The sequence below is a fragment of the Scyliorhinus torazame genome, chromosome 24 (genome assembly GCF_047496885.1).
Source record: "Scyliorhinus torazame isolate Kashiwa2021f chromosome 24, sScyTor2.1, whole genome shotgun sequence".
Classification (NCBI taxonomy): Eukaryota; Metazoa; Chordata; class Chondrichthyes; order Carcharhiniformes; family Scyliorhinidae; genus Scyliorhinus; species Scyliorhinus torazame.
Window position 1 is genome coordinate 3421764 of NC_092730.1, and position 14425 is coordinate 3436188.

At 52.2% G+C, this 14425-nt stretch overlaps 1 protein-coding gene across 4 annotated transcripts in view; it reads right to left on the minus strand.

The window, feature by feature from the left end:
- Positions 1-6: 6 nt before the first annotated feature.
- Positions 7-14425, minus strand: part of LOC140399825 (protein LBH-like) — a 62730-nt gene continuing 48311 nt past the window's right edge. For all 4 annotated transcript variants that reach the window (XM_072489276.1, XM_072489279.1, XM_072489275.1 and 1 more), the window contains exons 3-4: positions 1137-1344; positions 7-467 (exon numbers count right to left, since the gene is read on the minus strand). In XM_072489276.1, coding sequence (XP_072345377.1) covers positions 400-467; positions 1137-1344 — 276 coding nt within the window. In that variant the 3' untranslated portion in view covers positions 7-399. The remainder of the gene's footprint in view (positions 468-1136; positions 1345-14425) is intronic.

The following is a 14425-nucleotide window of genomic DNA, read 5'->3' on the forward strand; positions in this document are numbered from 1 at the left end:
ACACGAGGGCACGTCCGCACACGAGGGCACGCCGCACACGAGGGCACGCCGCACACGAGGGCACATCGCACACGAGCGTCCATCGCACACGAGGGTCCTTCGCACACGAGGGCACATCGCACACGAGGCACATCGCACACGAGGGCACATCGCACACGAGGGCACATCGCACACGAGGGCACATCGCAGACGAGGGCACATCGCACACGAGGGCACATCGCACACGAGGGCACATCGCAGGTAGATAGATGAAAAGTAAAAATTCTGTGTAAAAACTCTCTCGAAATCGCCACAAAAGAAATCATTCATCGAGTAAGTTCGTCGACCCTGACCAAGCTGGGTGATCACAAGTCAATGGCCAGAGTTCCAAACAATCCCCAGCAGCCAATCCAGATGCGGTTAGTTGCTTGAGGGTGGGCAGTGTCCTTGTTGGGGGTCCTCTTGCTGCTTCTGGCCCTCAGGCGATGCTGTTTATAGATAAGAGAAGGTCAATAACAGGAAATCTTCCCGCTCCCCATGTGTCCCTCAAAATGGCCGCCACAGCTCTGACCATCCGCCTCAACTCACCTCCCACAAGCATTAACTCCCATTTCTCACTCCTTCACATGTGACATAACTTACCCATCATTCCCCCTCCCCTCACCCTTCCTCACTCCTCAAACTCTTCCCCCTCCGCCTCAACCTGCCCCCCTCACCCTCCTCCCTCGCCTCCAAACCTCCTCTCTCTCTCTCCCTCTCCCTGCCCTCGCCCCCTCGTCCTTCCTTCTTCCGCTCACCCCTCTCCCTCCCCTAACCTCCACCCTCAAACCCCTGCTCTCCCTCACATCTCCCCATTCATCTCTCTCTCTCAGCCCCTTTCCACCATTTCTCCCTCACCCCTCCTCACTATCCCACTCCTCTCTCCTTCACCCCTCCCTCCCTATACCCTCTTCCTCGCCATTCCCACCCCCTTCCTCCCTCTTCTTCCTCTCCTCTCTCCCCCTCCATCACCCCTTCCATTCCCCCTCACCTCAACGCAGGTCTTCACCTCCCTCTCTCCCCACCCTCCTCTCCGTCTGCTCTCCCTCTCCCCATCCCTCTCTCCTTCCTCTCCCCTCCCTCTCATCCCACCCCAGCACCCTTCCAACCCCACGTACCTGGCTGACTTTCGGCCTGGCCCCTCTCTCCCGAATGAGGAATCAGCCCCTCTCCCTCTCCCTGCTCAGCGAGGAGCAATTCCTCGGGAGGCCAGCGCAGTTCCCCACTCTCCACTTCAGTGACATCGGTGGGCTCCACCACAATGGACGGCAGGCGATCCTGGAGCTTGCACTGACCCTCATACGAGTCACAGGGATCGGGGAAGATCTAGGAGACGGAAGAGAGCAGGATGCAGCGAGATGGTGTGAATGAGGAGAGGGAGGAATGGAAGGAAGAGTGAGAGAATTAAAGAGAGGTTGGGAGAGAGAGGAGGGACACATTCATTATTGATAATCAATGACCAGTTGCATGTCTGTTCTACAAGTTTGTTAATGGCTGAGCTTTTAGATGAGGTACCAGACCGAGGATTGTAGATCTGGAGTTACTTGGTGGATACGTCTGAGCTGGAAGGCCCCAGGTTCAGTGACAGAATCAGACATTGCACAAGATCGCACCAGATCTGATCTGCCAATTCTCATCCCATTTGCCACACTTGGTCCATGGTCTTGAATGTTATAACATAGAACACACAGTGCAGAAGGAGGCCATTCGGCCATCGAGTCTGCACCGACCCACTGAAGCCCTCACTTCCACCCTATCCCCGTACCCCAATAACCCCTCCTAATCTTTTTGGACACTAAGGGCAATTTATCCTGGCCAATCCACCTAACCTGCTCGTCTTTGGACTGTGGGAGGAAACCGGAGCACCCGGAGGAAACCCACGCAGACACGGGGAGGACGTGCAGACTCCGCACAGACCGTGACCCAGCGGGGAATCGAGCCTGGGACCCTGGAGCTGTGAAGCAACTGTGCTAACCACTGTGCTGCCATGCTGCCCTTGCCCCTGTTATGACGTGCCAAATACTCACCCAGGTACTTTCTACAGGACGGAGGCAACCCTCCCCTCCCACCCTCCCAGGCAGCGCGTTCCAGACCCGCCCCTCCCCCCCCCCCCTCCCAGGCAGCGCGTTCCAGACCCGCCCCTCCCCCCCCCCTCCCAGGCAGCGCGTTCCAGACCCGCCTCTCCCCCCCTCCCAGGCAGCGCGTTCCAGACCCGCCCCTCCCCCCTCCCAGGCAGCGCGTTCCAGACCCGCCTCTCCCCCTCCCCCCCCCCCTTCCCAGGCAGCGCGTTCCAGACCCGCCCCTCCCCCTCCCAGGCAGCGCGTTCCAGACCCGCCTCTCCCCCTCCCCCCCCCCCCTCCCAGGCAGCGCGTTCCAGACCCGCCTCTCCCCCCCCTCCCAGGCAGCGCGTTCCAGACCCGCCCCTCCCCCCTCCCAGGCAGCGCGTTCCAGACCCGCCTCTCCCCCTCCCCCCCCACTCCCAGGCAGCGCGTTCCAGACCCGCCTCTCCCCCCCCTCCCAGGCAGCGCGTTCCAGACCCGCCCCTCCCCCCCTCCCAGGCAGCGCGTTCCAGACCCGCCTCTCCCACCCTCCCAGGCAGCGCGTTCCAGACCCGCCTCTCCCCCTCCCCCCCCCCCCCCTCCCAGGCAGCGTGTTCCAGACCCGCCCCTCCCACCCTCCCAGGCCGTGCGTTCCAGACCCGCCTCTACCCCCCCCCTCCCAGGCAGCGCGTTCCAGACCCGCCTCTACCCCCCCCTCCCAGGCAGCGCGTTCCAGACCCTCCTCTCCCCCCCCCTCCCAGGCAGCGCGTTTCCAGACCCGCCTCTCCCCCCCCCCTCCCAGGCAGCGCGTTCCAGACCCTCCTCCCCCCCCCCCCCTCCCAGACAGAGTGTTCCAGACCCGCCTCTCCCCCCCCTCCCAGGCAGCGCGTTCCAGACCCTCCTCTCCCCCCCCCCCTCCCAGACAGAGTGTTCCAGACCCGCCTCTCCCACCCTCCCAGGCAGCGCGTTCCAGACCCGCCTCTCCCCCCCCCCAGACAGTGTGTTCCAGACCCGCCTCCCCCCCCCCCCTCCCAGGCAGCGCGTTCCAGACCCTCCTCTCCCCCCCCCCTCCCAGACAGAGTGTCCCCAGACCCGCCCCTCCCCCCTCCCAGACAGAGTGTTCCAGACCCGCCCCTCCCACCCTCCCAGGCAGCGCGTTCCAGACCCGCCCCTCCCACCCTCCCAGGCAGCGCGTTCCAGACCCGCCTCTCCCCCCCTCCCAGGCAGTGCGTTCCAGACCCGCCTCTCCCCCCTCCCAGGCAGCGCGTTCCAGACCCGCCTCTCCCCCCTCCCAGGCAGCGCGTTCCAGACCCGCCTCTCCCCCCCTCCCAGGCAGCGCGTTCCAGACCCGCCTCTCCCCCCTCCCAGGCAGCGCGTTCCAGACCCGCCTCTCCCCCCTCCCAGGCAGCGCGTTCCAGACCCGCCTCTCCCCCCCCCCCCCTCCCAGGCAGCACGTTCCAGACCCGCCTCTCCCCCCTCCCAGACAGCGCGTTCCAGACCCTCACCCCCCCTCCCAGGCAGTGCGTTCCAGACCCGCCTCTCCCCCCCTCCCAGGCAGCGCGTTCCAGACCCGCCTCTCCCCCCCCCCCCCTCCCAGGCAGCACGTTCCAGACCCGCCTCTCCCCCCCTCCCAGGCAGCGCGTTCCAGACCCTCACCCCCTCTCCCAGGCAGCGCGTTCCAGACCCTCACCCCCCCTCCCAGGCAGCGCGTTCCAGACCCGCCTCTCCCCCCCTCCCAGGCAGCGCGTTCCAGACCCTCACCCCCTCTCCCAGGCAGCGCGTTCCAGACCCTCACCACCCTCTGGGGAAAAATGTTTTTCTTCAAGTCCCCCCTGAACCTCCCACCCCTCACCTTGAACTTGTGACCCCTCTTTGTTTGTTTGTTATTTACAGCAGGAAGGTGGCCATTCTGCCCATCGTGTCAGCACCGGCCCCCAAAGGAGCAACCCAACTAGTCCCATTCCCCAGCCCCACCTCCATCGCCCTCTAAATTCATCACGTTCAAATATATTTCCAGCTCTCTTTTGAAACCTCCTGTGGAGCAGCCCCAAGTCGTGGTCCACATTGGCAATAACGACATAGGTAGGAAAGGGGACAAGGATGTCAGGCAGGCTTTCAGGGAGCTAGGATGGAAGCTCAGAACTAGAACAAACAGAGTTGTTATCTCTGGGTTGTTGCCCGTGCCACGTGATAGTGAGATGAGGAATAGGGAGAGAGAGCATTTAAACACGTGGCTACAGGGATGGTGCAGGCGGGAGGGATTCAGGTTTCTGGATAACTGGGGCTCTTTCTGGGGAAGGTGGGACCTCTACAGACAGGATGGTCTACATCTGAACCTGAGGGGCACAAATATCCTGGGGGGGAGATTTGTTAATGCTCTTTGGGGGGGTTTAAACTAATGCAGCAGGGGCATGGGAACCTGGATTGTAGTTTTAGGGTAAGGGAGAATGAGAGTATAGAGGTCAGGAGCACAGATTTGACGTCGCAGGAGGGGGCCAGTGTTCAGGTAGGTGGTTTTAAGTGTGTCTACTTCAATGCCAGGAGTATACGAAATAAGGTAGGGGAACTGGCAGCGTGGGTTGGTACCTGGGACTTCGATGATGTGGCCATTTCGGAGACATGGATAGAGCAGGGACAGGAATGGATGTTGCAGGTTCCGGGGTTTAGGTGTTTTAGTAAGCTCAGAGAAGGAGGCAAAAGAGGGGGAGGTGTGGCGCTGCTAGTCAAGAGCAGTATTACGGTGGCGGAGAGGATGCTAGATGGGGATTCATCTTCTGAGGTAGTATGGGCTGAGGTTAGAAACATGAAAGGAGAGGTCACCCTGTTGGGAGTCTTCTATAGGCCTCCAAATAGTTCTAGGGATGTAGAGGAAAGGATGGCGAAGATGATCCTGGATAAGAGCGAAAGTAACAGGGTAGTTATTATGGGAGACTTTAACTTTCCAAATATTGACTGGAAAAGATATAGTTCGAGTACAATAGATGGGTCGTTTTTTGTACAGTGTGTGCAGGAGGGTTTCCTGAAACAATATGTTGACAGGCCAACAAGAGGCGAGGCCATGTTGGATTTGGTTTTGGGTAATGAACCAGGCCAGGTGTTGGATTTGGAGGTAGGAGAGCACTTTGGGGACAGTGACCACAATTCGGTGACGTTTACGTTAATGATGGAAACGGATAAGTATACACCACAGGGCAAGAGTTATAGCTGGGGGAAGGGCAATTATGATGCCATTAGACGTGACTTGGGGGGGATAAGGTGGAGAAGTAGGCTGCAAGTGTCGGGCACACTGGATAAGTGGAGCTTGTTCAAGGATCAGCTACTGCGTGTTCTTGATAAGTATGTACCGGTCAGGCAGGGAGGAAGGCGTCGAGCGAGGGAACCGTGGTTTACCAAGGAAGTGGAATCTCTTGTTAAGAGGAAGAAGGAGGCCTATGTGAAGATGAAGTGTCAAGTTTCAGTTGGGGCGATGGATAGTTACAAGGTAGCGAGGAAGGATCTAAAGAGAGAGCTAAGACGAGCAAGGAGGGGACATGAGAAGTATTTGGCAGGAAGGATCAAGGAAAACCCAAAAGCTTTCTATAGGTATGTCAGGAATAAGCGAATGACTAGGGAAAGAGTAGGACCAGTCAAGGACAGGGATGGGAAGTTGTGTGTGGAGTCTGAAGAGATAGGCGAGATACTAAATGAATATTTTTCGTCAGTATTCACTCAGGAAAAAGATAATGTTGTGGAGGAGAATGCTGAGACCCAGGCTAATAGAATAGATGGCATTGAGGTACGTAGGGAAGAGGTGTTGGCAATTCTGGACAGGCTGAAAATAGATAAGTCCCCGGGGCCTGATGGGATTTATCCTAGGATTCTCTGGGAGGCCAGGGAAGAGATTGCTGGACCTTTGGCTTTGATTTTTATGTCATCATTGGCTACAGGAATAGTGCCAGAGGACTGGAGGATAGCAAATGTGGTCCCTTTGTTCAAAAAGGGGAGCAGAGACAACCCCGGCAACTATAGACCGGTGAGCCTCACGTCTGTAGTGGGTAAAGTCTTGGAGGGGATTATAAGAGACAAGATTTATAATCATCTAGATAGGAATAATATGATCAGGGATAGTCAGCATGGCTTTGTGAAGGGTAGGTCATGCCTCACAAACCTTATCGAGTTCTTTGAGAAGGTGACTGAACAGGTAGACGAGGGTAGAGCAGTTGATGTGGTGTATATGGATTTCAGCAAAGCGTTTGATAAGGTTCCCCACGGTAGGCTATTGCAGAAAATACGGAGGCTGGGGATTGAGGGTGATTTAGAGATGTGGATCAGAAATTGGCTAGCTGAAAGAAGACAGAGGGTGGTGGTTGATGGGAAATGTTCAGAATGGAGTTCAGTTACAAGTGGAGTACCACAAGGATCTGTTCTGGGGCCGTTGCTGTTTGTCATTTTTATCAATGACCTAGAGGAAGGCGCAGAAGGATGGGTGAGTAAATTTGCAGACGATACTAAAGTCGGTGGTGTTGTCGATAGTGTGGAAGGATGTAGCAGGTTACAGAGGGATACAGATAAGCTGCAGAGCTGGGCTGAGAGGTGGCAAATGGAGTTTAATGTAGAGAAGTGTGAGGTGATTCACTTTGGAAGGAATAACAGGAATGCGGAATATTTGGCTAATGGTAAAGTTCTTGAAAGTGTGGATGAGCAGAGGGATCTAGGTGTCCATGTACATAGATCCCTGAAAGTTGCCACCCAGGTTGATAGGGTTGTGAAGAAGGCCTATGGAGTGTTGGCCTTTATTGGTAGAGGGATTGAGTTCCGGAGTCAGGAGGTCAGGTTGCAGCTGTACAGAACTCTGGTACGGCCGCATTTGGAGTATTGCGTACAGTTCTGGTCACCGCATTATAGGAAGGACGTGGAGGCTTTGGAGCGGGTGCAGAGGAGATTTACCAGGATGTTGCCTGGTATGGAGGGAATATCTTATGAGGAAAGGCTGATGGACTTGAGGTTGTTTTCGTTGGAGAGAAGAAGGTTAAGAGGAGACTTAATAGAGGCATACAAAATGATCAGGGGGTTGGATAGGGTGGACAGTGAGAGCCTTCTCCCGCGGATGGATATGGCTAGCACGAGGGGACATAGCTTTAAACTGAGGGGTAATAGATATAGGACAGAGGTCAGAGGTAGGTTCTTTACGCAAAGAGTAGTGAGGCCGTGGAATGCCCTACCTGCTACAGTAGTGAACTCGCCAACATTGAGGGCATTTAAAAGTTTATTGGATAAACATATGGATGATAATGGTATAGTGTAGGTTAGATGGCTTTTGTTTCGGTGCAACATCGTGGGCCGAAGGGCCTGTACTGCGCTGTATCGTTCTATGTTCTTCTCTGCTCCAGAGAAAACAACCCGAGCCTATCCAACCTCGCTTCATAACTGAAATGTTGCATCCCAGCAACATCCTGGTAAATCTCCTCTGCACCCCCTCCAGTGCAATCACATCCTTCCTGTAATGTGGCGACCAGAACTGCACACAGTGCTCCAGCTGTGGCCTCACCAATGTTCTATACAACTCCAACAGGACCTCCCTGCTTTTGTAACCCATGCCTCGATTGATAAAAGTGAATGTCCCATATGTCTGGCTTCGATACGAGTATGGACTCTTTATCTCAGTGTGTGTTCGATACATAGAACATAGAAAAATACAGCACAGAACAGGCCCTTCGGCCCACGATGTTGTGCCAAACCTTTGTCCTAGATTAATCATAGATTATCACAGAATTTACAGTGCAGAAGGAGGCCATTTGGCCCATTGAGTCTGCACCGGCTCTTGGAAAGAGCACCCTACCCAAGGTCAACACCTCCACCCTATCCCCAGAACCCAGTAACCCCACCCAACACTAAGGGCAATTTTGGACACTAAGGGCAATTTATCACGGCCAATCCACCTAACCTGCACATCTTTGGACTGTGGGAGGAAACCGGAACACCCGGAGGAAACCCACGCACACACGGGGAGGATGTGCAGACTCCACACAGACAGTGACCCAAGCCGGAATCGAACCTGGGACCCTGGAGCTGTGAAGCAATTGTGCTCTCCACAATGCTACCGTGTTGCGCTTAAGAACAAATTAATCTACACTATATCATTCTACCGTAATCCATGTACTTATCCAATAGCTGCTTGAAGGTCCCTAATATTTCCGACTCAACTACTTCCACAGGCAGTGCATTCCATGCCCCCACTACTTTCTGGGTAAAGGACCTACCTCTGACATCCCTCCTATATCTTCCACCTTTCACCTTAAATTTATGTCCCCTTGTAATGGTTTGTTCCACCCGGGGAAAAAGTCTCTGACTTTCTACTCTATCTATTCCCCTGATCATCTTATAAACCTCTATCAAGTCACCCATCATCCTTCTCCGTTCTAATGAGAAAAGGCCTAGCACCCTCAATCTTTCCTCGTAAGACCTACTCTCCATTCCAGGCAACATCCTGATAAATCTTCTTTGCACCTTTTCCAAAGCTTCCACATCCTTCCTAAAATGAGGCGACCAGAACTGTACACAGTACTCCAAATGTGGCCTTACCAAGGTTTTGTACAGCTGCATCATCACCTCACGGCTCTTAAATTCAATCCCTCTGTTAATGAACGCGAGCACACCATAGGCCTTCTTCACAGCTCTATCCACTTGAGTGGCAACTTTCAAAGATGTATGAACATAGACCCCAAGATCGCTCTGCTCCTCCACATTGCCAAGAACTCTACCGTTAACCCTGTATTCCGCATTCATATTTGTCCTTCCAAAATGGACAACCTCACACTTTTCAGGGTTAAACTCCATCTGCCACTTGTCAGCCCAGCACTGCATCCTATCTATGTCTCTTTGCAGCCGACAACAGCCCTCCTTACTATCCACAACTCCACCAATCTTTGTATCATCTGCAAATTTACTGACCCACCCTTCAACTCCCTCATCCAAGTCATTAATGAAAGTCACAAACAGCAGAGGACCCAGAACTGATCCCTGCGGTACGCCACTGGTAGCTGGGATCCAGGCTGAATATTTACCATCCACCACCACTCTCTGACTTCTATCGGTTAGCTAGTTTGTTATCCAACTGGCCAAATTTCCCACTATCCTATGCCTCCTTACTTTCTGCATAAGCCTACCATGGGGAACCTTATCAAATGCCTTACTAAAATCCATGTACACTACATCCACTGCTTTACCTTCATCCACATGCTTGGTCACCTCCTTAAAGGATTCAATAAGATTTGTAAGGCAGGACCTACCCCTCACAAATCCGCGCTGACTATCCCTAATCAAGCAGTGTCTTTCCAGGTGCTCAGAAATCCTATCCTTCAGTACCCTTTCCATTACTTTGCCTACCACCGAAGTAAGTCTAACTGGCCTGTAATTCCCAGGGTTATCCCTATTCCCTTTTCTGAACAGGGGCACGACATTCGCCACTCTCCAAACAGTGAGGACGAAAAGATCATTGTCAACGGCTCTGCAATTTCATCTCTTGCTTCCCATAGAATCCTTGGATATATCCCGTCAGGCCCGGGGGACTTGTCTATCCTCAAGTTTTTCAAAATGCCCAACACACCTTCCTTCCTAATATCATGTGAGAGTACCTTTAAGACATGGATGTTTAAGCAATGTACCTTTAAGAAAACAGTGATGTCAGAGAGTGGGTGGGGCTCAGCTTTGTTCAGCCATTTTGCAGTCTGTGTTTTGCAGGTTTTTAGTTTCAGTTTTGAAAAGAACCTGGCTGGTTTTGCTGAGAGCAGTTTAAAAAGTAGAAAGCCAGGTTTGAGAAAGCAGTTTGGGTGTGTCTGTGGGTTTCCAGAGAGCTGCATAAAGAAAAGCAAGGTGCTGGAGCTGAAATCAAGCAAGCTAATATATCTCTGCCATTCTACAGAAAATATATATACATCCTTTAACCTGATGTGATACTGATTAAAGGTGTTAAGTCTCTTGGAAGTTTGAAGGAACATTTTAAGGAAGTATTTACTGTTGCAATATTTTCTGAGTTATCTTTGAAGTAAGGGGTGTTAAGAGATCCAATGTTTATTTAAGATGTTAAGTTGAGTTCATGGAATAAACAGTGTTTTGTGTTTAAAAACCCATGTGTCCATGATTGTAATCCCACACCTAGGGAACAAGCCGTGTGTTCGGAAAAGCAACAAATCCATTAAAGGGAGAGGTTGGTTGAACTCCATGATACATTTTGGGGTTCTGAAAAGCCTCGCCCATAACAATTGGGGGCTTGAGGGGTATAAAAGTCTATCTGTTGGATTGGCTTTTGTGAACTTAAAGACAGTGAAGGATTGTTGCTTTTCCGGTGTGGTATTTTAGTTTACGTGGGGAGAGTGTTGTGAACAATGGCTCTTTCAGAGGCTCAGAAGTTTTTGTGGGTGGAGAATGTCACACGTAGTACTTTACAGACAGAAACGAAAAGCAGACTGGTAGATTTGGCAAAAACATTGCCGTTAACATTACCTGATAAAATGCGAAAAGGTGAGGTAATTATGGCGGTGGTTAAGCATTTAAAGTTGCCTGAGATAGAGTTTGACTCATTGGAAATGGCAAAAATTCAGTTACAAATTAAACAAATGGAACATCAGAAAGAATTAAAGCGGCTGGAATACGAGAGTGAGAGAGAGGAAAATGAAAGAGAGAGAGAGAGAGAGGAAAAAGAAAAGGAGAGAGAAGAAAGGAGAAAAGAAAGAATAGCTCTAGCAGAACAAAAAGATGAGAGGGAGTTTGAACTTCAGAAAATGGCCATGAAATATGACAATCAGTTAAAATTGGCAGACGTAAAGGGAAACGTACAGTTGGATGATGGTGATGAGGATAATGAGACAGAGCGTCATAGTCGAAGACGTGGTGGGAATCTATTTAAATATGTCCAAGCATTGCCAAGGTTTGACGAGAAGGAAGTGGAAGCCTTTTTCATTTCATTTGAGAAGGTAGCTAAACAAATGAAATGGCCACAGGACACGTGGGTGTTACTGATTCAAACAAAGCTGGTAGGTAGGGCTAGTGAAGTGTTTGCATCCCTACCGGAGGAGGTATCTGGAACGTATGCGGAGGTGAAGAAACCCATCTTAAGTGCATCTGAGCTAGGGCCTGAAGCTTACAGACTAAGGTTTAGAAATTTAAGGAAAGAATTTGGTCAAACATACATGGAGTTTGAAAGACTCAAACAGAGTAATTTTGATAGGTGGAGAAGGGCTTTGAAAATAGACCAAACGTATGAAGCTCTCAGAGAAATTATACTTTTGGAGGAATTTAAAAATTCAATTCCTGATGTAGTGAGAACTCATGTGGAAGAACAGGGGGTTAAAACTGCGAGATTAGCAGCAGAAATGGCAGATGATTATGAATTAGTTCATAAATCAAAGATTGGTTTCCGACATCAGTTTCAGCCGGCGAGGGGTAGAAACTGGGGACATGAGAAATACTCAAGTGGTAAAGGTAAAGGTGATCTGATGGGAGACAATAAAGAGAGTGTACCTCAGATTAAAAAATAAATCCAGGAGGGTGGAAAAGAAATGAAAAGTTTCAGATGTTTTCACTGTGATAAACTAGGCCATGTAAAGTCACAGTGTTGGTGGTTGAAGAAAAGCACTGGGAAGGCTGATGTGGTAAAACAGGATAAGACAGTGGGGTTTGTTAGAGTGGTAACGGAAAGCCCAAGGGAAGTGAAGGAGGTGCAAACAATTGTACAGCCTGTTCAAGAAGTAATTGTTAAGAAGGTGCCAGATGAGGGGACTTCCGGGTGCGGCGATGACCAGCTGAGTCGCACGTTTCGGCAGCTCCCGGTGAAACGGACTTTTGGGCTCTTGATAGGAGCCCCAACGGCAATTTTGACGGCTAAAAACACTGTGCGGTAAACCAGAAGGGAATCCCCCCTGGACACGGATGAAAAAAGGAGGAGAGAGTGGCCGGATTGCAGTGGATCCTTTAGAACAGCGGCAAGGAAGGCAAGCAAAAACCAAGATGGCGTCGGAAGGTGGCAGTTTAACATGGGGCCCTGAACAACAAGAGTTCTTGAAATGCTGTGTGGAAGAGATCAAAAAGGAAATGAAGAAAGAGCTGTTGGCCCCGATACTACAGGCGATCGAAGGGCTAAAGGAGGAACAAAAGACCCAGGAGCGGGAGCTTCGGGTCGTGAAGGCAAAGGCAGCCGAGAATGAGGACGACATACAGGGCCTGGTGGTGAAGACGGAGACGCAGGAGGCACATCAGAAACGATGTGTGGAAAGGTTGGAGGCACTGGAAAACAACGCAAGGAGGAACAACCTGAGGATTCTTGGTCTTCCTGAAGGTGTGGAGGGGGCGGACGTCGGGGCATATGTGAGCACGATGCTGCTCTCGTTAATGGGAGCGGAGGCCCCGGCGGGTCCGTTGGAGGTGGAGGGAGCATACCGAGTGATGGCGCGAGGACCGAGAGCAGGAGAAATTCCCAGAGCCATAGTGGTGAGATTCCTCCGTTTTAAGGATAGAGAAATGGTCCTTAGATGGGCAAAGAAAACTCGGAGCAGTAAATGGGAGAACGCGGTGATCCGCGTTTATCAAGACTGGAGTGCGGAGGTGGCGAGAAGGAGGGCGAGCTTTAATCGGGCCAAGGCGGTGCTTCATAAAAAGAAGATAAAATTTGGAATGCTGCAACCGGCAAGACTGTGGGTCACATATCGAGGGAGGCACCACTACTTTGAGACGGCGGATGAAGCGTGGACTTTTATTGTGGAAGAAAAACTGGAATGAGCGGGTTATTAAAAAGAACGTTTGAACAAAGTGGTGGGGCGAATGTGGGGGGCTAAAAAGGGGGGAAAGAGGAGTTTTATGTACTAATCCTGCGATGTGGTAACTTTTCTCTCTTCCACAGGTGGTGATGGGGGGAGGAGGGGAGGTGGAGGAGATGGGGCATTGGCCATTGGAGGCGGGGCCAAGGGAGAAGCGCGGGCTTGGTTCCCGCGCTATGATAATCATGGCGGGAATAGAGAAACAGGAAGGAGGGGGCGTCGCACGGTGCGAGCCGAGGTCACGGGGAGAAGCCGAGGTCGGCCAGAGTTTGCTGACTTCTGGGAGCAACATGGGGGGAGTAATTACGCTAGCGGGGGATCTAGCGGGGGGGGGGGGGGGTGGGAGGGGGGAATTACTGGGTTGCTGCTGCTGGGGAGAGGGGGGAGCTGGTATGGGGGAGGATGGGCGGGGGGGCACCGCCTGGGGGAGATACAGCTGCGTGGGAACCGGGTGAGGAGCTGGAAAAAGGTGATGGCTAATCGACAAGGGGGGGGTAGGAAGCCCCCCAACCCGGCTGATCACGTGGAACGTGAGAGGGCTGAACGGGCCGATAAAGAGGGCACGAGTACTCGCACACCTTAAGAAACTTAAAGCAGATGTGGTTATGTTACAGGAAACGCACCTGAAACTGATAGACCAGGTTAGGCTACGCAAAGGATGGGTGGGGCAGGTGTTCCATTCGGGGCTAGATGCGAAAAACAGGGGGGTGGCTATATTAGTGGGGAAGCGGGTAATGTTCGAGGCAAAGACTATAGTGGCGGATAACGGGGGCAGATACGTGATGGTGAGTGGCAAACTACAGGGGGAGACGGTGGTTTTGGTAAACGTATATGCCCCGAACTGGGATGATGCCAATTTTATGAGGCGGATGCTAGGACACATTCCGGACCTAGAGATGGGAAAGCTGATAATGGGGGGAGATTTTAATACGGTGTTGGAACCAGGGCTGGATAGGTCGAAGTCCAGGACTGGAAGGAGGCCGGCAGCAGCCAAGGTACTTAAAGATTTTATGGAGCAGATGGGAGGAGTAGACCCGTGGAGATTTAGCAGACCTAGGAGTAAGGAGTTCTCGTTTTTCTCCTATGTCCATAAAGTCTACTCGCGAATAGACTTTTTTGTGCTGGGAAGGGCGTTGATCCCGAAGGTGAGGGGAACGGAGTATACGGCTATAGCCATTTCGGATCACGCTCCACACTGGGTAGACTTGGAGATAGGGGAGGAAACAGGAGGGCGCCCACCCTGGAGAATGGACATGGGACTAATGGCAGATGAGGGGGTGTGTCTAAGGGTGAGGGGGTGCATTGAAAAGTATTTGGAACCCAATGATAATGGGGAGGTCCAGGTGGGAGTGGTCTGGGAGGCGTTGAAGGCGGTGGTTAGAGGGGAGCTGATATCAATAAGGGCACATAAAGGGAAGCAGGAGAGTAAGGAACGGGAGTGGTTGCTGCAAGAACTTTTGAGGGTGGACAGACAATATGCGGAAGCACCGGAGGAGGGACTGTACAGGGAAAGGCAAAGGCTACATGTAGAATTTGACTTGCTGACTACAGGCACTGCAGAGGCACAATGGAGGAAGG